Genomic DNA, 25,109 nt, shown 5'->3' on the forward strand with positions numbered 1-25,109 from the left:
TCTACAGAAGAGAGTTTGTTTTCACTGGTTTGAAACAAGGCCTCCTGTACCCAGAGCTACTCTCTTGCCAACTCACTGTAGAGCCAAGGATGACCTTGAACTCTGGTCTTCCTGGCTCCGAGTCCTTGGTGCTGGGTAGACAATGTGTGATCCTAACCCCCAGTTTTATGTGGTGCTATACAGATGGCATCCAGGGTTTCCTGCATGCTGGACAGGCCATCACCAACCGAGCCACACCCTCCTCCTCAGCACTTTGTTGTTGGTTTTCAAACCAGATCTCATGGAGCCCAGGCTGGCCTCAATCTAAATAACCAAGACTATCCCTGGTCTTCCTGTCTCTACCTAACAAATGATGGTGGGATAGAGGGATGTACAACCAGGAGTAGAGCCTTACTCCTAAACGAAGAAGGAACCCCACTTCCCTGTGGGCAGACCTGAAGGTAGAACAAGGACCACAGAAAGACATTACAGAACTAGAATTGTGAAGGAAGTCATGGAGGCCAGCCTGTTGTACAGAGTGAGTTCCAGGACAGCCAGGGCTACACAGAGGAAAACAAGAAAAAAAAATCAGAGCTGAATGACTAGCAGTTTTAGAACCTTAGCTGTGTGCTTCCCGTACCCTACCTGTGGCACAGGAAGCCCTTGTTGCTAAGAGGAGGATGACACTGGAAGCACCAAGCACCGGGCAGAGTAAGAGGGAAATCTGTTACATTATTCAGATGGGTGCTTGAGGACTGAGCAGGACTCTTTTCAAGAAGCAAAAGAGTCAGGCCTGGCGCCCACAGGGACTGAAAGCTAGCGGCGAGTTGGCCCCAGAGATGTCGCAACCCAGCCAGGGTCGAATCTGTTCCACCCCTTTCACAACCATCCCCCTGTTGTCGTCGTCGTCCCCCCCACCCCCACCCCAACTGACACGTGGGTTGCAGGGGCACCAGGCCAGCCAACCTAGAGTCTGGGCCCCTTAGCCACCAGCTGCCAGGGGGTCACTGTCGGTCAATGACAGCTCTGGGGAGGGGGGGGGGGGAGGGAGAAGGGCCTTGGACTCTAGCCTGAGAGAAAGGATGTTGTGGAAGGAGGGGGCAGGGAGGCAAGCTTAGGGCCTGCAGGGGCCTAGGAGGCCCCACAAGACCTAAAAACGGGAGAAGGGGGGTTGTGCCAGTTGGGGGACACTATGGAGCTCTGCAAGCTAAGAGGCTCTGCAGTTTTGACTAGCTGAAGAGGCAACTTCTAAAGAAGGGAGATGAGGGGATGCCAAGACCCCAGAGAGCATCAGAGGAGGTCTGAGGGTGTGCAGATGCAAAGGCACTGGAGGTGAAGGGAGCCGGGGCGCAGCATCCGGGACAGAATATGAGCTGAGGCTCCTGGGAAAGGAGAAGGTAGAGAAGAGCTAACCTGAGGATGCGGTGTGAGCTAGGGGTGAGATGGGGTGAGGGGAGTTGTTTGTAACACCCCCCCCCTTAAGGTGGGACAGCCTCAGAGAGAGAGTGAGTAGGCAGAGCAGCCAAGGCTGGGTGAAGATCAATGAGATTTGGAAGTGAGAATGCTGCCCAGTGAGGAGCCTTAGGCCTAAATAAAAAGCCTTGGATGTGGGATCTGCCTCCCAGTATCCACCAGAATGACAGAAGAGAGTGGGCTGGTTGTGTTGGTGTTGGTGCATGCCCGTAAATCCCAGCACTCACTAGAGAGGCAGAGGCAGGAGCATCACAAATTCCAGGCCAGCCAAAAATCCTATGTCAAAAAAATAAAAAAGTAGGTGGACACAGAGACAAGGGGGAGGCTCAGGGGGAGGGCGACCAGCTTGCCCCGCCCCCTCCCCAACCGGTTAAACCTCTGTGCAGGATCCTCCCACCGCCGTGGGCCTCCTGCGAGATCCTTAGATCCAGGTTAGTGCATAGCAAAGTGTTCCCCCACTTCCTACAGCTAAGGGATTGGGGTGGTGGGATCATGGTGGAGGGCGGTGGTGAATACTAGCAATGTCCCCCGCTACCCGTGCATCTGCCTCCAGGGTGCCCCTCCAGCCAGGATGAGGCTCTTCATCGCTCTTCCTGTCCTGATTGTGGTCGTAGCCATGACCTTGGAAGGTAAGAAAGAGGCTTGGAAGTGTGAAGCTGGTCTTGTGCCTGCGGCCCAGGCTTAGAAGACCCTCGAGGCAGGGCTCTGAGGTCCCTTTCTGTGTCATCATTCCACTACCGCCCTCCCATCGTCCCCCATCCCACCTGCCAGGTGCCTTACTTTTCTGTCAAAGTGGGTGCTGAAGGAGGCAACTCTGTCCAGAAAAGACACAGTAAGCAACGACCTAGGATACCACCTTTGGGATTGGCTAATCTTCCTAGAAGGGGCGGAGCGTAAAAACAAGGAGGTGAGCGGTGCAGTAAAATCAAATGTCCAATACCCTCCCCCATACTAACGAGTTTGCTCGCAACCCTCTCGCGGCAGGCCCAGCCCCCGCCCAGGCGGCCCCTGATTTGTCGGGAACATTGGAGAGTTTACCGGATAAACTGAAGGAGTTTGGGAACACTTTGGAAGACAAGGCCCGGGCAGCCATTGAACATATCAAACAGAAGGAAATTTTGACCAAGACCCGGTTAGGACCTTTCAGGACACGGGCGGGTGGTGTGTGTGCGTGTGCGTGTGCGTATGTAAAAGCCCTAGCAGACAGTTCCACACTGACACAATGGGGAAACTGCACCAGAGTGCTTGACACTTTCCCTGAAGTCATAGAACTGGATCTGAAGTCATAGAACTGGATGTCAAAGTGTTTGTAGTGTGGAGACAGGCCATGTAACTCCCAGCCAACTGATAGAGATGTTTCCAAGTCGTAGTGAAGGGCCAAGCTAGGCGGCTGACTGGTTAGGACAGACCCTGACCCCTCCCTGTGTACTCTTGAGACAGGACATGACTTGAGTCTCCGGGACAGAGAAAGAATGTAGGAGAGTTGGGGCAGGGTCACAACAGAAGCTGTGCAGGCCTGGACTCGGCAGTTTACACGGGCCAAAGAGAGATTAGGGCATTCTGGGTTAAGATCCCAGCAACTAGCCAGGCAGTGGTGGTGCACACCTTTGATCCCAGTATTCCTGAGGCAGAGGCAGGTGGATCTCTTTGAGGCCAGCCTGGTCCAAGCTAGTTCTAGGAAAGCCAGGTCTATACAGAGAAACCCTATCTCAACACCCCCCCCCAAAAAAAAGGGCCCCAGTAAAGAACAGAAATAGGAGTTTGAGATCAGCCTGGGCTACAGGCAAGGTTCTGCCTCAAATTGAAAACAACAACAAAAAGCAGGAGGTGAAAACACCTGAGAGACACCTGATATGCTGTAAACAGGTTGGCTAGCCAGTTTGGCAAGTAGACAAATCGTTCATTTAAAGTGAGGTCTGAGTTTGATTACAAATATCCAGCCAGGCCTAAACTTGGCAAAGGAGGTTTCCTTTGGAAGGAAAGTGCAAAGGCCCTGGGGTGGGAAGATCTGTAGATAAGAGAGAATGGCCTTCTAGAATTGGGGGGAGAACTTGGGCCAAGGACGGAGGCCAGGATGAGCGGCGAGAGCTTGGGCAAGCACAGGCTAGAGAAGGGGTGGGCGGGAAGCAAGAGATGGCAAGCCTTGTGGGGTGTAGCTGCACGTTTTTAATCCCAGCGAAAAATAAAAACAAACAAGATTTTAAAAAAAAAAAAAAGATAAGAAGATGGAAGGGAACTGAGGGAAGATCATGCAGTGTTTAAAATGCCTGTGTGGATCTGGTTGGTACCAGAATCCACATCTTTTTGTTTGTTTGTTTCAAGACAGGGTTTTCTCTGTGTAGCCCTGGCTGTCCTGAAACTCACTCTGTAGACCAGGCTGGTCTCGAACTCAGAAATCCACCCGCCTCTGCCTCCCAAGTGCTGAGATCAAAGCCTGCGCCACCACTGCCCAGCAGAACTCACATTTTTAAAAATCAGTCATAGGGTTCAGTTAAGAGCACTTGCTGCTCCTGCAGAGGACCAGCAGTCTGTGCCCCTACCCCCCCCCACACACACACACCTATGTCAGCACAGCTCACAGCAGCCCTGTAACTCCAGCTCCAAGGGATCCAATCCCCTCTACTGGATCTGCAGGCACTGGAGCACAAATACATGAACAAAATAAAGCTTCTGTATAAATGCCAGGCAGTGGTGGCACTCGCCTTTAACCCCAGCACTCCAGAGGCAGAGGCAGGCAGGTCTCTGAGTTCGAGGATACAGAGCTAGTTAGATGCAGACATTTCACCCTACAAAGGGAAGGACAGACAGATGGAACCCTGGCGTCAGGTGATGGGAAAGAGAGACATATGGAACCCTGGCTGCCAGTTGGCTAGGCTAGGAGCCTAGATCAGGGACATGCCTGGTGAAGACCTGAGGTTGCCCTTTGTCCTCTGTAGTTACGTGCTAGCCACCTCTCACACAGTGGCTGGCTTTGAAAGCCAGGTCAAGATGAAGTTCTTTGAGTTTTGGTTTCACGATGCTCTGATCTGGGCTGGGGATGTGGCTCAGTGCTTGCCTTGTGTGCACAAAGCCCACGGTACCCACATTGATTTGGGAGGTGCAGGCAGTAAGATTGGAAGTTCAAGGTCTTCATCCTTAGCTATATATCAAGATTGAGGCTAGCCTGGGCTACATGAGACCCTGTCCCAAAACACCCACACAAATTCTCTGGTCTGTGTGAGGGAACTGAGGCAGAAACAATGACACCTCCCCACCCCCAACCCAGGGTTTTCATCCCACAGACAGGATGAGGGGAGATAAGGAAAGGAACAGGAGGGGAATGGGATGCAGAGCTCTAGGTCCCTCGAGGGTCCAGCAAGCACTGACTCTGTCCCGTCTCTCTCTAAAGGGCCTGGTTCTCAGAGACATTTGGCAAAGTGAAGGAGAAGTTGAAGACCACGTTCTCCTGAGCACCTGGCGGGCCACCTCGAAGCAGCAAGGACATCCACGTCATGTGCCAGGTCCTTCTTCATCACACACCAATAAAAACCGTGTAGAGAGCAAACGCTCCGCTCCCTGAAGTGCTTTGGACTGGGGTGGGGGCTGAGGGATGATGCAGAGCCTGGGTCCCTTCGCTTGTTGGTGGTTTATGTATTTTTCTGTGTGAGGGTGTTTTGCCTGCATGTTTTTATGTGCACCTCGTGTGTACAGTACCCACAGAAGCCAGAAGAAGGCCTTGCTTCTCCTGAAACTGGAGAAGGTCCTGAGCTGCCATGTGGGTGTTGGGAATGGAACCTGGGTCCTCTGGAAGAACAACAGCCAGGGCTCTTAAGTGCTTTGACATCTCTCCAGCCCCCCACCCCTGTCTGCATACCTTTCACGTTATGGTTCCCCAAAGAACCTTGAGAACCCTATTCACGTCAAACACTGAGGCTCAAAGAAGGAAAGTTCTTGGTGCAAGGCACCCAGTCAGACAGCAGGGAGTAGGGCTGAATGCATAGCCTGCAATGATGCATAGCTTACACTCTCCTGTTTAGTGTGATCCAGAGGAGGCTGGATTGGACGTTTCAGCGCAGAGAGTAGACACTCATTAAACCGCAAGTGGATGATGCAGAGGACTAGGGAATGGTGGACAGGACGGGTTTCTCAGGGTAGCCCTGGATGTCTCAGAACTCCCCATAAGCCAGGCTGGCCTACACCATATGCCTCTGCCGCCTCCGGAGTACTAGGATTAAAGGAGTGTGCCGCCGCCACCACCACCTAACCCTAGGCCTGCCTTAACACACTGAGTTCGTACAGAAACCAAGGCATGCTAGGCAAATAGTCTACCACTGAGCCCCACACCACCAGTCCCTCACTGGGGGATCCTAGGCAGGGAGTCTACCACTGAGCCACGCGATTCTTTCCTATCTCATTTCTTTTCACATTTTCTTTTTTTCTTTTTCTTTTTTTTTTTTAAAGATTTATTATATGTAAGTACACTGTAGCTGTCACACTCCAGAAGAGGGAGTCAGATCTCCTTACAGATGGTTGTGAGCCACCATGTGGTTGCTGGGATTTGAACTCTGGACCTTTGGAAGAGCAGTCGGGTGCTCTTACCCACTGAGCCATCTCACCAGCCCTCTTTTCTCATTTTCAAGGCTGGGTCTTACTCTGTATTTTTCTACATAAAGCAGGCTGGCCTGGAACTCACAAAGATCCCCGACTCTTCCATTCCAAGTGCTGGGATTAAAGGTGTGTGCCACTACCTCTAACTCTTTGGAAATACTTTCAAAAAAACTTTTTTTTTTCATTGCTTTTTATAAAAAACTTTGTGGGAGCTGGGCAGTGGTGGTGCATGCCTTTAATCCCACCACTTGGGAGGCAGAGGCAGGAGGAGTTCTGAGTTCGAGGCCAGCCTGGTCTACAGAGTGAGTTCCAGGACAGCCAGGATAGAGAAACCCTGTCTCAAAAAACAAAACAACAACAACAAAATTGTGGGAAAACTGCTAATTAAGACTGAAGGCCACCATGACAGGATAGCCTAGCCTGTGGGCTGGGGCGCAGTAGGGGAGACCCTCTTCCTTAGCCAGTCTCCTTCTCTGACCTTGCCTGGGGGAATTCTAAGCCCCCATACTCTCCTCCACTTGAAGAATGTCACATGGCCCCAATTAGATGACAGGATCAATTTCCTTTTTCCAGACAAAACCTGTTCAGACTGCACTGAGATTCCTGAAATGCTTCGCCATGCTAATGAGCCCCAAGCCAGTGACCTCTGCCCATACTGGATGTCCCTACCCTCAGTCCCCCCAAACTTTTAAGCCTTCAGTCAGCCTAAGGAAAGTTATTCTGCCCACTGACAGCAGGTCTGGGGTGGTCTTTCACCTTACAACTCGCAGGGGTTCTGAACCCCACCCCACCCCCAGCCGCTCACATCTCTACTTCCTTTGCCCTTGTGCATTGCATCACAATTCACGGGGGATGGGGCGACCCAGGTAACTCATTGTATTATGTGTATGCATGTGCATGTCCCCGGTGAGTGTGGAGTCCAAGGACAACTTGCCTGAGTTGCTTCTCTAGGTCCTGGGGCTTGAACTCCGGCCATGGGTGTTGGTGGCAAACGCCTTAATAAGATGGGCTGGGGAGATGGCTCAGGGGTTAAGAGCACTGACTGACTTCGGTTCCAAGCATCCATAACGGGCAGTTCCCAATTCCCTATAACTCCAGTTTCCATGGGAACACCTGTGTACAACACCCTCACCAGTTTCCATGGGAACACCCATGTACAACACCCTCACAACATATACATAATTAGTTCCATTTATTTTTTTATTTTTAGGGTTGGTTTTTTGAGATAGGGTTTCTCCGTGTAGCCTTGGCTGTCCTGAAACTATCCTGAAACGAGGCTGGCCTCAAACTTAGAGATTTGCTTGCCTCTGCCTCCTGAGTGCTGGGATTAAAGGTGTGTGCCACCACCACTTGCTGCATAATTAATTTCTGAAATATTTTTTTTAAATATTTTTTTATTTGATACAATTTTGTGCAGTCTAGGCCAGCCTCAAACTTGGATGATGATAAACCATGCATCTTCCTGCCTCCACCTCCCAAATCCTGAGTTACAGACTTCTGCCACTGTGCCTAGTTTTATGCAATGCTAGAGACAGAACGAGACTTCGTGTGTGCATGGTGAAGGGTTCCACCAATGGAGCCGCAGCCTCAGCCTCTCTTTCACTCCAAATTCCCTTGCCAGAGACCTCAAGCATCCATCTGAAGAAGTGAGCAGTTAGAGACCCGTGGAAGACAAGAGGAGGGGGACTCGGGGGCAGGGAGGCATGCGGGCTCAGCGTGAGTAGGGATTCTCAACCATGAGAAGATGGGGACCAAGAGGAGGGAGGAGAGCAGACACCTGGGAGATTGAGGTCGGAGGATCACCAGGAGCTGGAGACCATCCTGACTACAGTGTAATGGTCTCAAAAACAAAGAGGTCAAAGGAGAGTTCGTGCTAATTTTGCTGGCTGGCACTCTCCAACTTGAAGACAGTTCAGGTCTCCGGGATGTGACTCTCTCTGCTATCACACTAGGGTGGCAGCCTGTCCCATTCTCCATGCAGATCCCTCTTCTTTCTCCCCAGCTCCCTCCCTGACACACTTGTTTTTCAGTTGCCCCTGGTGTCCACCCTGACCGACCTTCAGCCTGCCCCTGCCCCCAGGATGAGCAAACATTGCAGGCAGCAAATAGCAAACAGCCCACAGCCACTTTGTATGCTGACTTTGGCTTAAGGGCAAAGGACAGAGACCTTCCTCAGCCCTAGACCCAGCCCCAGCTCCCTACCTTAGCCTACCTCTTGAGCTGTAGGCTTTGCATGGGGAAGGTTGCTTTTGTTCCAGCATGGTGAAATGATGAAAGACAACTAGATTCAGACCCGGACCCCATCACCAACTACTGTCTTGGTTTCCTCCTTTTGTAAAGATTTTTTTTATGTATGTAAGTACACTGTAGCTGTCTTCAGATATACCAGATGAGGGCATTGGATCCTCTATGCATGATTGTGAGCCACCATGTGGTTGCTGGGAATTGAACTCAAGGAAGAGCAGTCAGTGCTCTTAACCACTGAACTATCTTCCAGCCCTCAATTTTCTCTTATGTAAAAAAAAAGAATGCTAGGTAGGGCTGGGCAGTGGTAGGGCACGCCTTTAATCCCAGAATTTGGGAGGCAGAGGCAGGTGGATTTCTGAGTTCGAGGCCAGCCTGGTCTATAGAGTGAGTTCCAGGACAGCCAGGGCAATGAGGGGCTGGGGGCGTGGCTCAGTAGTAGAGCCCCTGCCTAGAATCCCCCAGTGAGGGGCTGGGGGCGTGGCTCAGTGGTGGAGCCCCTGCCTAGAATCCCCCAGTGAGGGGCTGGGGGTGTGGCTCAGTGGTAGAGCCTCTGCCTAGAATCCCCCAGTGAGGGGCTGGGGATGTGGCTCAGTGGTAGAGCCCCTGCCTAGAATCCCCCAGTGAGGGGCTGGGGATGTGGCTCAGTGGTAGAGCCCCTGCCTAGAATCCCCCAGTGAGGGGCTGGGGGCGTGGCTCAGTGGTAGAGCCCCTGCCTAGAATCCCCCAGTGAGGGGCTGGGGGCGTAGCTCAGTGGGAGAGCCCCTGCCTAGAATCCCCCAGTGAGGGGCTGGGGGCGTGGCTCAGTGGGAGAGCCCCTGCCTAGAATCCCCCAGTGAGGGGCTGGGGACGTGGCTCAGTGGTAGAGCCCCTGCCTAGAATCCCCCAGTGAGGGGCTGGGGGTGTGGCTCAGTGGTAGAGCCCCTGCCTAGAATCCCCCAGTGAGGGGCTGGGGGCGTGGCTCAGTGGGAGAGCCCCTGCCTAGAATCCCCCAGGGAGGGGCTGGGGGCGTGGCTCAGTGGTAGAGCCCCTGCCTAGAATCCCCCAGTGAGGGGCTGGGGGCGTGGCTCAGTGGGAGAGCCCCTGCCTAGAATCCCCCAGTGAGGGGCTGGGGGCGTGGCTCAGTGGTAGAGCCCCTGCCTAGAATCCCCCAGTGAGGGGCTGGGGGTGTGGCTCAGTGGTAGAGCCCCTGCCTAGAATACCCCAGTGAGGGGTTGGGGGCGTGGCTCAGTGGTAGAGCCCCTGCCTAGAATCCCCCAGTGAGGGGCTGGGGGCGTGGCTCAGTGGGAGAGCCCCTGCCTAGAATCCCCCAGTGAGGGGCTGGGGGCGTGGCTCAGTGGGAGAGCCCCTGCCTAGAATCCCCCAGTGAGGGACTGGGGGCATGGCTCAGTGGTACAGCCCCTGCCCAGACACAAAGCCCTCTGTTCAATTCCCATCGGTGGGAAAACATTCCTAACCTGGGGAGAACACCAAAGCAACCCCCTCTGGGCCTCGAGCACAGTGTGCATAGAGAAGTACACACCAAATTAAAAACATCATACTCGGACTCAGTTGATGGAGTACTTGCTAACTTACACTTGGCCCTCCATTCGATCCCCAACTGTGCATTAAATTCGGTGTAGTGGGGAATGCTGATGATGCCAGCACTGGGAAGGCAAACACAAAGGCCTTCAGAGTCCAGGCTTGCAGAGCTTCATGGGGAAAAGAGAATCCTTATTTAAACTTCAGAAGCCCGGTGTGGTGTGTGTGTGTGTGTGTGTGTGTGTGTGTGTGTGTGTGTGTGTAGAGAGAGAGAGAAAGAGAGAGAGAGTGGGAGTATATATATATGGAGTGTCTTTGAAACAGGGTTTCTCCATGGCCTCAGAGGCCTGGAGCTCTGTAGAGCAGGCTAGTCTCGAATTTACAGTGATCCCTCCAGAGCGCTGGGATTAAAGGCATGTGCCACCACACTTGGTATAAAAAAAAATTTTTTTTTTTCAAAAAAAGAATAAATAGATAAATAGCAACTGCGCGTTATAGTATGGCTGCACCTCTTCTGATGCTCTGTCCTGTCTCAGGCCAGCCTACAAGCCAGGTAATGGTAAGTCAGCAAGTCACATTGTAGTGTGAGCTGATCAGCCCGCAGAGGCTTGGCAACCAGCAACCTGCACGTAGCCTCGATGCTGAAAAGAGATGGCGATTGGCTATAAACTCCACTCCGTCCTGAGTTTCTGGGGAGTCGGGTCTTCCTAAGTCACCCGAGCTTAAACTCAATAATCCCCCTGCTTCAGCTTCTCAAGCTCTGTCATCCCAGACCTGCGCCCCCGCCCCCGTGACCGTGTCCAGCAAGAGGTCTTTTTTCATAGCCAGACATGGGGATCTATGGTTCATTGGTTTGTGCTTCTGTTTTCCTTTTTCTGATGTGGAAAAACAAAACAACAAAACCACAGAACATAACATTTAGCATTTCAGCCAGTTTCGGGTGTCTAGGTCAGCAGTGTTGAGACATTTACATGGTTGTGCAACAGAACCCAAGATCTATTCCTAAAATGTTTGCATCATGGCAAAGCAGCAGCTCTGTGTGATATTTTTTTTTTTTTTTTTTTTTTTTTTGTCTGTCAGCAAGAGTCTGACATGTGAGGAGCCATACCATATCAGTGTGAGGCTCAGCCCGCCTCAGGCGCTGGGGGCAGGGTTGCTCTGTACAGTTGCTCCAGCTGCAGCTAAAAGACCATCAGGAAATGTATGTGTATATATATATATATAGTATTTGTATTTCATGTGCATTGGTTTTTGCCTGCATGTATGTTTGTGTGGAGGTGTCAGATCCTCTGAAACTGGAGTTACAGGTAGTTTCAAGCTGCCACAAGGGTACTGGGAATTGAACCCAGGTCCTCTGGAGAAGGAGCCGGTGTTCTTGACCCCTGAGCCATCTCTCCAATACCCCCATCAGGGATTTGCTGCATGGAAACAAAGTCTGCCAGCCATGTGGGCACTGGGGGTCATCTCAGCACTGAGAAGGCAGAGGCAGGAACATCAGAAATTCAAGGCCAGTCAAGGTTGCCCTGAGTTTATGTCTCAGTAGATGACAAGCAAACCAACAGGAAGCCACGGGGTACCCAGTTACATTTCAACTTCAGAGGAGTAGGTTCTGTTTAATTATTTATTTGACAAAACCCCCAAATCTTGTGTGGAACATATTTAAAATAATGTTTGTCATTGATATGGTTACACTTGAAACTCCAGATCTCAAGAGCCTGAGGCAAAAGGGGCTCACAGCTCTCATGAGCCATAAAAAGACCTTCCTGGGGGAAGCCTGCCTGCCAGAGTTTGACCCCTGGGATCCACAGTAGAAGAGAACCACTTCCTGAAAGTTGAAGTTGTCCTCTAACATGTTCCATGGTGTGGACACACCCAGAGACACACACATAGACACACACATACATACACATACAAACACAGACACATATATACAGACAAAAAGGCACACAGACACACACACAAAGATACTCACACACAGAGAGACAGAAGAGATACGTACAGATACAAAAAATAAATAAACATAGTTTAAAAAAAGCATTAAAGGAGCCAGGCAGTGGTGACCCACTCCTTAATCCCAGCACTTGGGAGCAGAGGCAGGTGGATTTCTGAGTTCGAGGCCAGCCTGGTCTACAGACTGAGTTCCAAGATAGCCAGGGCTGCATAGAGAAACCCTGTCTCGAAGGGAAAAAAAGAGCATTAAAGGAAGGGCTCAGTGGTTAGGAGTCCTTCCTACTCTTCCAGGGGACCTGAGTTAGACTCCTAGTTCCCACATCAGGAGGGTCACACCCAGCTCCAAGGGACCTGATACATGCACTCTAGCCACCATGAGCCCCTGCACTCATGTGCACTTCCCTGACACAGACAGTCACACGTACACATAATTAAAAATACAGTTTTTACATGTTAGCTAAAAGAACTCATGGCTACATAGTGAATTCCAGGCCAGCCAGGGCTACTTGAGACCCTGTCTCAAAATATAATAGAAGGAACCCCTCACATACACCAATCTCTCAATTCTCAAAGGAAGAAACTGTATCCAGGAAAACTCTGGGGGGGTGTGGAGTCAGTGTTGGGGTTTCATGTCTTCTACAAGGCCAGAGCGGCACACTGTTTAGGAAAGGAGGCAGGCAAGGGCAGACATGGCCTCTGACTGTCACTGTCACTGGCCCCATCGCTTTGAAGTTCTGCCAAGGAGAGTGGGGAGGTCACAAGGGGAGGGCTCTTTCCAGTGCTGCCTGTCCCTTCCCCAGTGTGAAGAGTGAAGTATAGCGAGAGGGACAGAGATACAGAGGGACCAAGTCCCCAGAAATGTCCCTGCTGAGGTTCAGGCCTCAGGACCTGCCATCACTCTGCCTTTCTGTGCTGTTCTTGGTCGGCTTTGTAGGTAAGGAGTTGGGGGGCTGCTGGAGGTGGGGGTCTCTGAGTGGGGCACGACTGTGGCTTCATCAGTGGGTCAGTAGCCATGTAAGAGGAACGCAACACACACATGCGTACACACACTCACATGCACACACTGGGCCTTCAGGTGCTAGGCAAACACTCTACCACAGGCTTGTTTTGTTCTTTGGAGACACAGTCTCATGTAGCCTGGGTTGGCTTTGAACTTCAGATACAGCTAATCTTGAATTCCCCAGTGTTCTGTTTTCCATCCTGGATGTGCTCAGATTACAGGCATGCCCCACCACGCCTGGTTTAAGTGATGCTGGCATCGAACTCAGGGCCTTGTATATACAAGGGAAGAACTCCTTCTAGAAAAGCCTTATACTCAGTCCTTTGGCCCCAGCTGCAGTTGTGACATATGTATAAGTTCCACCATGGGCATAAGTATGCTTTTGTTGCTATTATTTGATACTGTTTTTTTTTTTTTGTGGGTGTGTTGCTGTCTGTAGTTTTTTGGTTTTATTTTGTTTTGAGACAGGGTCTCAGGTGGCCTAGGCAGGTCTTGAACTCACAATCTTCCTGATTCTGCCTCCTAATCACCAGAATCACAAGGGTGCAATACTTCCTGGATGGACTTGTGTGTGCTTGCTCTCTACAGAGCACATGTATGGAAAGTTCTAAGTGTTTGGCTACAGAGGAGGCTAGATCTGCGTATGTGTGCTCACATACAGCTTTGTATTTGGTTCATGCATTCAAAATTGTATCTCAAAAGCAGAATACATTGGTGTGGATCTGTAATCCCAACTATTCAAAGGCTGAGGCAGGAGAATTGCAGGCTAAGGGTCCTCCTGACAGTTTAGTGACACTCAGATTTTTTTAATTTTTTTTATTATTTTTTTTATTTTTTATTTTCTTTTGGTTTTTCAATACAGGGCTTCTCTGTGTAGCCCTGGCTGTCCTGGAATTCACTCTGTAGACCAGGCTGGCCTCAAACTCAGAAATCCGCCTGCCTTTCCTCCCTGGGATTAAAGGCGGGCGGGTGCGCCACCACCGCCCGGCTGTGTTTTTTGTTTGTTTGTTTGTTTGTTTGTTTGTTTGTTTTAGAGTGTACATGAGTACACGGTAGCTATCTTCATACACAGTAGAAGGATGCCATTACAGATAGATGGTTGTGGGCCACCATGTGGTTGCTAGGAATTGAACTCATCATATCTCAATGCTCTGAACCTCTGAGTCATCTCTCTAGCCCCACCCCGACACTCAGTTTTTAAAAGTACAGAAAACCGGGACCCATGAGATGACTCAGTGGGTCAAGGTGCATGCCACAAAAGCCTGAGACCGGAGGTTAGTCCCTGGAACCCATGTGGTGGAAGGAAAGCCAGGCTTCTAAAGGTTGTCCTCTGACCTCCACAGGAGGATCATGAGACACAGAGGACCTCACACACAGAGACATATATTACACATACACATATGCACACATAAATGAGTTAAAACTTTCTCTTCTTATTTTATTTTATTCTATTTTATTTTATGTGTGTTGATGCCTTGCCTCCACAGACTTTTTGAGTGTGTCAGACCCCCTGGAACTAGGGTTACAGACAGTTGTGAGCTGCCATGTGGGTGCTGAGAACTGAAGAACCGGGTCCTCTGGAAGAGCACTGAGTCCTCTTAATGAGCAGCCAGTGCCCTTAACAGCTGTGCTATCTCTCCAGCCCTTTTTTCTTTTAATTTTCAGACAGAATGGCCTGGAGTTATAGCTTAGCATGCATGAGGCCTTTGGTTCAACATCTAGTACCATTAAAATAAATAAATTAATTAAAATAAAATTGCCACTGGGCGTTGGTGGCGCACGCCTTTAATCCCAGCACTCGGGAGGCAGAGACAGGTGGATTTCTGAGTTCGCGGCCAGCCTGGTCTACAGAGTGAGTGCCAGGACAGCCAGGGCTACATAGAGAAACCCTGTCTCGAAAAACCAAAAAAAAAAAAAAAAAAAAAAAAAAATTGCCGGGCAGTGGTGGCACACGCCTTTAATCCCACCACTTGGGAGGCAGAGGCAGGTGAATTTCTGAGTTCGAGGCCAGCCTGGTCAACAGAATGAGTTCCAGGACAGCCAGTACTACACAGAGAAACTCTGTCTCGGAACCCCCCTCCCCCCAAAATTCCCCATGTATCTCCCAAGACAGTGCTGAGGGCGTGCCCGGCCGGCAACTCCCATGTACTCCTCATTGGCTTAGCTCAGTGCCCCTTTCACCGAACTGGAAATGGTGAAGTCATGGATGGGACTTCAGAAGGGTCTTGGAACTAGAGTTCATGTGTGATCTGGGTGTGTTTCCTGGAACCCCAGTGCTTGGGAGGTGGAGGCAGAGGGATCAGGAGTTCAAGGCTAGTCTTAGCTATGTAGGAAGTTTCTAGACAAGCAGAGAATGTGGCTCAGTTGGTAAGGAGCTTAGGTCGAATGCCCAAACCCGGATTCCAGTCCTATCCTGACATAAAACAGACATGGGGTTACACACCCATCAGCCTGACATTTTGGAGGTGGAGTCTAGAGGATGAGCAGTTTGATGGCAGAGGTCATCCTTGGCCACTTGAGGCCATCTGGAACTATAAGAGGCCATGTCTAAAATAACAACCACAACAGTAATAACAATAACAATAGGCTAGAGGGATGGCTCCGTGGTAGCTCCATAGTTAAGGGCATGCACTACTCTTACAGAGGACCAGAGTTCAGTTCCCAGCCTCACAGCTGCCTGGGACTCCAGTTCCAGGGACTCTGACACCTTTGCCCTCCACAGGCACAGGCAGTACTCTTGTTTATGTGCCTGCAGACAGGACCATACACACAGGATAAAAAAAAAAATAGTGCTGGAGAGATGGCTCAGTGGTTAAGAGCACCGGCTGCTCTTCCAGAGGTCCTGAGTTCAATTCCCAGCAACTACATGGTGGCTCACAACCATCTGTAATGGAATCCGATGCCCTCTTCTGGTGTGTCTGAAGATAGCTACAGTGTACTCACATACATGAAATAAGTAAATAAATAAATAAATTCAAAAAATGTTTTTAAAAAAACCAAACAACACAAGCATGCGCATGTATACTTGTGTGCCAGGTAGTATCTGGGCGTGAGTCTCTACCTAGGTGTGTGGGTGCTGGAGCAGGAGGAATGTGTGTGTGTGTGTGTGTGTGTGTGTGTGTGTGTGTGTGTGTCCCAGAGGGCAAGAGTGTTAGGTGGTTAGAGGAGAGAGGCACCAGGTGGGAAGTGGAGTTGCACACTGAGCAAGAAAATCTCAGTAGACAGAGAGACAAGGGAGGGACCAGCAGTGAGGAAGAGACAGATCAAATGGTGGAGAGACGGTTGTGGTGTCAGAGGGCCTAATAGGCCAGGATGAGCAAAGTAGTGCAATAGACTGGGTACTTTCTTCTTAACTATGCCCCTGTGTTGTATAATATCCTTCAAAAACGACATCACGGTGCCCTCTCTACAGGATGGGAAACTGAATCTAGGCCAGGTGAAATCAGGTGTGGCCTGTAATAAGGGGTGATGTGGGTGTCTGGGTACAAGGATGAGCCCACCTGTTCCCAGGAGTAACATGCAGGGAAAGAGAGGAATGGGGTCCTGAGATCTCAAGCCCCTCTGTGGTTTCCCCAGCATCCATGTCTACAGAAAGCCTGAGCCCCACACCTGGCCCTGAGAGCAGCCGCTGGAGCCTGGTAAGGGCCAGGGTGATGGAGATGGTGGAGCCACTGGTGACCAGAACCAGGGAAAGATGGCAGTGGTTCTGGTGAGACAGTCCTGGTGCTCGGCTGGGAGGGAACACCAGAGTTAGAGGGGGAAAGAGAGCCCGTGGCTAGATCCTGGGTCTGAGGGAGGAGGGCTGGGGTCTGGAGCCCTGGGTCTGAGGGAGGAGGGCTGGGGTCTGGACCCCTGGGTCTGAGGGAGGAGGGCTGGGGCCTGGAGCCCTGGGTCTGAGGGAGGAGGGCTGGGGCCTGGAGCCCTGGGTCTGAGGGAGGAGGGCTGGGGCCTGGAGCCCTGGGTCTGAGGGAGGAGGGCTGGGGCCTGGAGCCCTGGGTCTGAGGGAGGAGGGCTGGGGCCTGGAGCCCTGGGTCTGAGGGAGGAGGGCTGGGGCCTGGACCCCTGGGTCTGAGGGAGGAGGGCTGGGGCCTGGAGCCCTGGGTCTGAGGGAGGAGGGCTGGGGCCTGGAGCCCTGGGTCTGAGGGAGGAGGGCTGGGGCCTGGAGCCCTGGGTCTGAGGGAGGAGGGCTGGGGCCTGGAGCCCTGGGTCTGAGTGAGGAGGGCTGGGGTCTGGACCCCTGGGTCTAAGGGAGGAGGGCTGGGGTCTGGACCCCTGGGTCTGAGGGAGAAGTACAAAGACTCTGCAATCTTGAGTCTGAAGAAGGTCATAAGTAAACGGGATTGAACCCCTGTAGTATTTGGTTTGTCACCTGAGATGTCCCCTTTACACAGGGGCCCTGGAGCTGTCCAGGGCTTTATGCAGACCTACTATGAAGATCACCTGAAAGACCTGGGTCCCCGAACTCAGGCCTGGCTGCAGAGCTCCAGAGACCACCTCCTAAACAAGACCCACAGCCTGTGTCCCAGACTGCTCTGCAGAGACCGGACTCAGGGTTAAAGTGCCACGTACCTCCCTCCCCTGGCACCCACAATAAAGGTGTTTGTTCTTGATCTGTGTCACCGGACGCATAGCTTCTCTTGAGGCCAGAGGTCAACCTTCCGTCATATCTAGGAGTTAATAAGTGGAAAAGTTGTCACCTGGCTGGGGAGGACACAAGGAAAGCTTTAAGGGAAGGGGCCAAAGTGAAAACCTCCCCCTGCCCACAGGTTCCGGCTTGATGAGAACAGGAGACTTCCAGGCACCAGGTCAGATGCAGGAGGCAAAGTCTTAGAGGCCGGTGTGAGTCAGATGACCCACATCCTCACAATGTCCCTCTCTTCCAAGAACATGCAGACCTTATACTGTTATTCCAAGTGGGGTTCCGCCAATCCAGAAAGCCCTCCACAATACCCAACCTCACCTGTCTCTCTCAGGAATTGGGGGATTGTCTCTCTTTTGTGGGAGACAGTAGGGGAGACTCTAGGGATCGAACCCAGGGCCCAACACATGCCAGGTAACTCCCCATTACTGAGCCCCAGCCCCAGCCTTCTTTTTAAAACTACATTTATTGAGGGGATGACAAGGTAGCAGAGTGGTTAATGTGACAGACTGCCAATTATTACACCTCTCTGTGTGTGCGCCAGCACGCGAGAGTATGCGCACACCAGCCACCAGCCATGCGTAAGGCATTAGAAGACAACCTTCAAGCATTTGTTCTCTCCCTTTACATGGGGGACTGAACGCAGGTCATCAGCCTTGGTAGCAAGCTCCGTTACAGGATGGGCCACCTGTCCTGAAACTTGCTCTGTAGACTAGGCTGGCCATGGTGGTACAAACCTGCCATCCCAGCCCTTGGAAAATCAGGACACCCTCAGCTACACAGAGCATTCTGGGGGGTAGCCTGAACTACATGAAGCCCTGTCTTTGAATGAAACCATAAAAAGCCTTTTCATTTTCAGATAAAAACCTTGCTAAGTTGCCCAGTGGTTCCTGGTTCCTGGACTCACTCTGATTTTTTTTTTTTTTTTTCGAGACAGGGTTTCTCTGTGTAGCCCTGGCTGTCCTGGAACTCACTCTGTAGACCAGGCTGGCCTCAAACTCAGAAATCTGCCTGCCTCTGCCTCCCAAATGCTGGAATTAAAGGCGTGTGCCACCACTGCCCATCTCACTCTGAATTTTTGATCCTCCTGCCTCAGCCTTCTGAAAGAGCTTGAGGTTACTGCCCTGCCCAGTTTATGGGTGACTTCTCAAAATGGGGCTCCCCTGTGGTTTGACCTGACAGGAAATGTCACTGGCCATTACCCTTTCAGGCCTGCCACCCCACCCCCCTGTGGCTTTGTTGGCCAGGACTTTGGCCTAGGACAGAGCAGCTGCCTGATATGGAAGGAGGGGGCCCTCCAGAGCTATAAAGCCTGCCAACCCACTGGAGTGAGCCAGGATAGTCCCTTCCTGCCACTACATTCGGGTAAGAGGTGGACCGGGGGGTTGGGGCAGAATATAAGGGGGGCAAGGATTCCTAAGGCAGAAAATTACAGGAATAATCGCCTTAGATGTCTGTCTTAACAATGATGGGATTGAAAGCCCTCTCTCTCTGTCTCTCTCTCTCTCTCTCTCTCCCTCCCTCCCTTCCTCTCTCCCTTCCTCCCCCTTCCTTCCTTCCAATTTTGGGACAGGGTCTCACTATGTAGCCCAGTCCAGGTTAGCCTTGAACTTCTGTTCTTCCTGTTTCAGCCTGACTAGCCTTGATGTGCCTGACTAAAACCGTGGACTTTAGAGTCTATTTGTTTTACTTGGCCCTTCTCCCAGGTTTCAACTCTACCTCTTTCTAAGACATCTTTTATTCATTCATTCATTCATTCATTCACTCATTCATTCATTCATTTTGTGTGAATGGATGTTTTGCACATGTGTGTCTGTGCACCACATGTGTGCCTGACTCCCTAGAGAAGTCTGAAGGGGACACTGGACGCCCTGGGACTACACTTAACAGCTGGTTGTGAACTGCCTTGTAGGTAGTGGGAATTGAACCCAGGTCCTCTGGAAGGACAGTTAGTGTTGTTCCTGCTACTGAAACCCCCCTACCCACGTCGCTTTCTGGCCTCGATCTCAGTCCCTTGCTGTCTCAGTTTCTCATCCCCAAACATGAATGTTCTGAGCCCTGATTACCCAACCCTCGGGGTACGGGAGAGGTCAGGTGAGCAAAGCAGAGCAAGCTGAAGACTCTGAAGACACTCAGTCAGAAGCATCTCTTGTGATGGGTGTCCCAGGGTGCCTCTCCGTCTGTCTGTCTGTCTCTCTCTCTACCTGAGACAGACAGGGTTTCTCTGTGTAACAGAGCCCTGCCTGTCTGGACTCAATTTATAGACCAGGCTGGCCTGGAATTCACAGAAATCTGCCTGCCTCTACCTCCAGGATGCTGGTTTTGTTTTTTTTTTTGTTTTTTTTTTTTTTTTTTCGAGACAGGGTTTCTCTGTGTAGCCCTGGCTGTCCTGGAACTCACTCTGTAGACCAGGCTGGCCTCGAACTCAGAAATCCACCTGCCTCTGCCTCCCAAATGCTGGGATTAAAGACGTGCGCCACCAAGCCCAGCCGGAATGCTGGGTTTAAGGCATGCCCCACCCTGCCTGATGACCTTGGACTTTTGATCCTCCTGCCTCCACCTCTGACATTTTATGTATGTATGTATGTATGTATGTATGTATGTGCTTGCATGTGCCATGCACACACGTAGAAGTCAGAGGGTAGCTTGCAGGAGTAGGGTCTCTCCTTCCCGCACTTGGTTCCCAGGATTTGAACTCAAGTCCCCTGGCTCGGTGGCAGATACACTTACCGGCTGAACCATCTTACACAGTGTGCCCAGCATCACCCTCAAGGGTTTTAACAAAGAATTTATTTATTTGTTTCGAAAAGGTTTGTTTATATTTCCTACTAGTCCAGGGCTTTTAGGCCTCATGACAGCTTTCATGAATGAATGACTGAATGAATGAAAAGATGTGTCTCAGTTTCCTGTCTGCCTTTCACTAGCATGTAGGAGACCTGAGTGGCATCTCTACCACTTAAAAAAAAAATGTCCCTGGCCATTGTGTCACATGACTGACATCTCGGCACCCTAGACAAAGGCAGGGGACTGCTGTGAGTTTAACTCCAGCCTGATTTACTAGGGTTTTTTTTTGTTTTTGTTTGTTTGCTCGCTTATTTATTAGAAAAGAAAGGCAGGGAGTGTCAAAATCTGAAGAGCAGAACTGGAGTTGTAGCTCAGAGGGTAGAGTGCTTGCCTGGGATGCTCAGGGTTCTAGGTTTGAATTTCAGTACCACATGAAACGAGATATGGTGGCACACCCATGTGATCCCAGCATTCCAGGGGTGGAGGCAGGACGATCAGGAGTTCAAGATCAGCCTAGTCTACTCAGTCAAGTTGAGGCTATATGAGACTTTATGGGCTTTGGTTTTTGCCTCCTTTTTTTTTTTAATGGGGCCTTGAGACATGGCTCAGTGGTTAAGAGTGTTGCTCTGACAGAAGACGTGGGGTTTAGCTGAGCTTTGGTGGCACTCACTTTTAATCCTAGCACTGTTCCAGGACAGTCTGGTCTACAGAGCGAGTTCCAGAACAGCCAAGGCTACAGAGAAACCCTGTCAAAAACAAAACAACAACAAACAAACAAACGGTTCACTACATCTCTAATTCCAGTTTCATGGAATCCAAGCTGTTTTCTGGCCTCTACAGGGACTAGACCTGCACTACGTGCATCTATATACATGAAGGCAAAACAGCCACATACATTGATTTTACTATTATCATGTTGTTATGTGTTTTTTTTCCAGACAGGGTATCACTCTATATAGCTTAGGCTGTCCTAGAATTCACATTGTAGACTGGGCTGGACTTGAACTTGAGCACATGGAGAGCCATCTGCCTCTGCCTCCTAAGTTCTAGGATTAAATGCATGTACTACTATGCCTGGCTTCACACACACACACACACACACACACACACACACACACACACGCACCCAGGTGTAATGGCACACACAATCAACACTACTGCTTGAGAGCTCAAGATAAGTGACTCTCTGAGTTTGAGGCCAGTGTGTTCTATAGAGTGAGCTCCAGGCCAATCAGTGCTACATAGTGAGACTTTGTGTTATCCTGCCCCCCTTTGCCACCCCTCCCTCCTAAAAAAGCAACCCTCTAGAGTAGAATTCCAGGAGAGACCTCATCTGAATTAACAGGGTTCAAATTTTGGTTGGGCAGGAATAAGGACAGAATAGGGTCCCACCCACGCCTGGTGAACAGGAATGCAGTTCCCAGTGATCCCTCTAACACAACCCTGTCCTTAATGCTCCAGGTCCCAGACAGCATGGGGTCTCGGTTCTTCCTGGCTCTATTCCTGGTCATCCTGGTGTTGGGAAATGGTAAGTGGGTCGGGTGGCAAGATGGCGGGAGGAGTGAATAAGGAAGGGGTGGGGTGACCCTCAAGCACCTCCCTACATTCTTCAACCATTCCTTCATCTTCCTCACCTGCCTCGACTCACCCAAAGTCCCCTTACCACCTCTAATCTAATTATCTCGCTTCCCTCAGAGGTCCAGGGGAACCAGGAAGATGACCCGGGCAGCCTGGCTCTGCTGGGCACGGTGCAGGGCTCCCTCTTAAGTTACTGGACCTCTGCCAAGGAGGTTGCCAAAGACCTGTACCAGAAGACATACCCGATCAGCATGGATGAGAAACTCAGGTGTGTCCCTCCCATTAGGGACAGATCCCGGCATACTCACACCCTCAGACCCAGGGGTCCAGACCCCAGCCCTCCCCCTTCAGACCCAGGGGTCCAGGCCCCAGCCCTCCTCCCTCAGACCCAGGGCTCCAGACCCTAGCCCTCCTCCCTCAGACCCAGGGGTCCAGACCCCAGCCCTCCTCCCTCAGACCCAGGGGTCCAGGCCCCAGCCCTCCTCCCTCAGACCCAGGGGTCCAGGCCCCAGCCCTCCTCCCTCAGACCCAGGGGTCCAGACCCCAGCCCTCCTCCCTCAGACCCAGGGGTCCAGACCCCAGCCCTCCTCCCTCAGACCCAGGGGTCCAGGCCCCAGCCCTCCTCCACTCTCAGACTCAGGGCTCCAGCCTCTAGGCGCTTCCTTCCAACCCCTCCCTGTGCTTTCTTCTCTCCAGGGACATGTACAGCAAAAGCTCGGCGGCCATGAGCACTTACGCAGGCATTTTTACAGACCAGCTCCTTACTCTCCTGAGGGGAGAGTAGCTGCCAGGCAAGCCCCAAGTTACGGGAAAGGAAAACCTGAAAACGGACACCGCGCCTCTTTGCTCGTGTCACCAGACCAGGATGGTCCTACACCGCCCTGTCCCAGCTGCTCCCACCTTCCTGCTCCCAACTCGAGCACAAAGTCTTTCAGTGAACGAATAAATGAGTCCAGGTTCACTGGCGTCGTGTGGCTTCTTTTCAGAGGTTCCCAGGGCCAAGATGGAGGGTCTTTGGAATCTCGTCCACATTTGATCAGTGTGGTTTTTGTGACAAGGTGGTAGCACCCTGCATTCTGTAGCTTTCACTTAAAACCCCAGTTTTAAAATTACTATTTATTTAATTATTTATTTGTTTGAGACAGGCTATCTCTATGTAGCCTTGGCTGTTCTGGAACTCATTTATACATTAGACTGGCCTCGAATTCAGAGATTCACCTGCCTCTACCTCATGATTGCTGGAATTAAAGGCATGCACCACCACCCTGCTTTTTCTTTCTTTCTTTCTTTCTTTCTTTCTTTCTTTCTTTCTTTCTTTCTTTCTTTCTTTCTCTTTTTCACAGCAGGGTTGTTGTTTTTTTTTTAAAGATTTATTTATTATTATATCTAAGCACACTGTAGCTGTCTTCAGACACACCAGAAGAGGGCATCAGATCCCATTACAGATGGTTGTGAGCCACCAAGTGGTTGCTGGGATTTGAACTCAGGACCTTCAGAAGAGCAGTCAGTGCTCTTAACCGCTGAGCCATCTCTCCAGCCCTATAATTCTTTGTTTTGTTTTGTTTTGGTTTTGGTTTTTCGAGACAGGGTTTTTCTGTGTAGCCCTGGCTGTCCTGGAACTCACTTTTGTAGACCAGGCTGGCCTCAAACTCAGAAATCCGCCTGCCTCTGCCTCCCAAGTGCTGGGATTAAAGGCGTGCGCCACCATGCCTGGTGATAAACAATTTTTTTTTTAAGATTTATTTATTTATTATATGTAAGTACACTGTAGCTGTCTTCAGACACTCCAGAAGAGGGCGCCAGATCTTGTTACGGATGGTTGTGAGCCACCATGTGGTTGCTGGGATTTGAACTCTGGACCTTTGGAAGAGCAGTCGGATGCTCTTACCCACTGAGCCATCTCACCAGCCCGATAAACAATTTTTATTTTTATTTTTTTATTTTTTTTTGGTTTTTCGAGACAGGGTTTCTCTGTGTAGTCCTGGCTGTCCTGGCACTCACTTTGTAGACCAGGCTGGCCTCGAACTCAGAAATCCGCCTGCCTCTGCCTCCCGAGTGCTGGGATTAAAGGTGTGCGCCACCACGCCCGGCTACAATTTTTAACCTTTCCAAAATACCCGGATGTGGCAAGCAGTGCCTGTAGTTACAACACTTCCAAAGTCCTAGGACAGATAGAGGCAGAGAAATCAGGAGTTCAAGATCATTCTCAATTGTGTAGCGAGTTCAAAACCAGCCTGGGCTACATGAGACCCTGTCTCAAAAACCAAACAAAATCAAACAGACAAACAAACAAACCAGGGTGGAGAGGTGGCTCAGTGAGTACAGGTCATTTTTCCCCAGAACCCACATAAAGATGGAAGGGGAGACCCACTCCACATAGGTCCTCAGCCTCCACATTTATGTTGTGTGTGGCACAGGCACATACACTCACTAGCATATGCACACAATAATAACTCAGGGCTGGCCAGGCAGTGGTGGCACACACCTTTAATCCCAGCACTTGGGAGGCAGAGGCAGGCTGATTTCTGAGTTTGAGGCCAGCCTAGTCTACAAAGTGAGTTCCAGGACAGCCAGGGCTACACAGAGAAACCCTGTCTCGAAAAACCAAAAAACAAAAAACCCAGGGCTGGGGAATCTTGCTTAGCCCATGTGTGTGTCCCCAGTTCAAACCAGACAAAGCAGGGGACTGAGTTATCCAGACAGATGTCTGGCACAGAGGAAAGTCTTGTTGGAGCTCACAAGGCACTGCTAAAGTTAAGATGTTGATGCTAAGGTTGCTAGGGGCCCAGGAGGACACACACTGAAACCTGGGCTCTTGGACAATTCCAACATATTAATTCATATGTATTTTACCAAAAATCTTGCTAGATAGGGGGACAGAACACAGCAGAGAAAAAGACAGCCATGCTTCCATGTAGCCTCTGACAAAGAGCTAACCAACAGTGTTGGGCATGGTGGCATGAGTTTATAATCCCATTACCTGGGAGGGAAAGATAAGCAGATCTCAGTGAGTTGGAAGCCTGATTGGTCTACAGAGCAAATTCCAGAAGAGGTGGGGCAGACAAGAAAGACCCCCGAGCCAAAAAAAAGACAATAGCACCCTTTTGATGATTACAGCTTTGCGGTATGTTTCATTTGGCTGTTCTTTCTGTTTATCCAAGATGGGGTCTTAGGTGCAGCTCGCCCAGGCTCTTCTGTCTCATCCTAAGGATTGAGGACAAGACTGCACTCCTGTGTCCCATAGGTGGCACTATTGGTCCCTCAGAGGACCCATGGCCTGGATTTTTTTCTAATCTGTTTGGCAATAACCTACAGCTAGCCAGTCTTTCAATACTCCTGGGGCAATTTTCCCAG

At 50.8% G+C, this 25,109-nt stretch overlaps 3 protein-coding genes across 3 annotated transcripts; all 3 read left to right on the forward strand.

Annotated features, from left to right (window-relative positions):
- Window positions 1-1,774: 1,774 nt before the first annotated feature.
- Window positions 1,775-4,996, forward strand: Apoc1 (apolipoprotein C1). Its single transcript, XM_021167301.3, has 4 exons — window positions 1,775-1,883; window positions 2,006-2,081; window positions 2,437-2,584; window positions 4,841-4,996. Exons 2-4 carry the CDS (start codon window positions 2,024-2,026, stop codon window positions 4,899-4,901), a joined length of 267 nt encoding a protein of 88 aa, XP_021022960.1. The 5' UTR covers window positions 1,775-1,883; window positions 2,006-2,023; the 3' UTR covers window positions 4,902-4,996.
- Window positions 4,997-12,528: 7,532 nt separating this feature from the next.
- On the forward strand, window positions 12,529-17,364 carry Apoc4 (apolipoprotein C4). The gene is made up of 3 exons (XM_021168686.3): window positions 12,529-12,688; window positions 16,331-16,463; window positions 17,146-17,364. The coding sequence occupies exons 1-3, from the start codon at window positions 12,613-12,615 to the stop codon at window positions 17,309-17,311; spliced, it is 375 nt and encodes a 124-aa protein (XP_021024345.1). The 5' UTR covers window positions 12,529-12,612; the 3' UTR covers window positions 17,312-17,364.
- Window positions 17,365-18,621: 1,257 nt separating this feature from the next.
- Window positions 18,622-22,716, forward strand: Apoc2 (apolipoprotein C2). The gene is made up of 4 exons (XM_021168687.2): window positions 18,622-18,758; window positions 21,639-21,705; window positions 21,873-22,023; window positions 22,452-22,716. The coding sequence occupies exons 2-4, from the start codon at window positions 21,651-21,653 to the stop codon at window positions 22,537-22,539; spliced, it is 294 nt and encodes a 97-aa protein (XP_021024346.1). The 5' UTR covers window positions 18,622-18,758; window positions 21,639-21,650; the 3' UTR covers window positions 22,540-22,716.
- Window positions 22,717-25,109: the final 2,393 nt, after the last annotated feature.

Source organism: Mus caroli, unplaced genomic scaffold, assembly GCF_978045245.1.
Source record: "Mus caroli unplaced genomic scaffold, Mus_caroli_1 scaffold_8, whole genome shotgun sequence".
Lineage (NCBI taxonomy): Eukaryota > Metazoa > Chordata > Mammalia > Rodentia > Muridae > Mus > Mus caroli.

Coding starts and splice junctions, on each gene's coding strand:
- Apoc1 (XM_021167301.3), top strand. CDS start 2,024: ATGAGGCTCTTCATCGCTCTTCCTGTCCTGATTGTGGTCGTAGCCATG. Junction 2,082..2,436: donor CGTAGCCATGACCTTGGAAG/GTAAGAAAGAGG, acceptor CTCTCGCGGCAG/GCCCAGCCCCCGCCCAGGCG. Junction 2,585..4,840: donor GAAATTTTGACCAAGACCCG/GTTAGGACCTTT, acceptor CTCTCTCTAAAG/GGCCTGGTTCTCAGAGACAT.
- Apoc4 (XM_021168686.3), top strand. CDS start 12,613: ATGTCCCTGCTGAGGTTCAGGCCTCAGGACCTGCCATCACTCTGCCTT. Junction 12,689..16,330: donor GTTCTTGGTCGGCTTTGTAG/GTAAGGAGTTGG, acceptor TGGTTTCCCCAG/CATCCATGTCTACAGAAAGC. Junction 16,464..17,145: donor GAAAGATGGCAGTGGTTCTG/GTGAGACAGTCC, acceptor CCCTTTACACAG/GGGCCCTGGAGCTGTCCAGG.
- Apoc2 (XM_021168687.2), top strand. CDS start 21,651: ATGGGGTCTCGGTTCTTCCTGGCTCTATTCCTGGTCATCCTGGTGTTG. Junction 21,706..21,872: donor CATCCTGGTGTTGGGAAATG/GTAAGTGGGTCG, acceptor CGCTTCCCTCAG/AGGTCCAGGGGAACCAGGAA. Junction 22,024..22,451: donor AGCATGGATGAGAAACTCAG/GTGTGTCCCTCC, acceptor TCTTCTCTCCAG/GGACATGTACAGCAAAAGCT.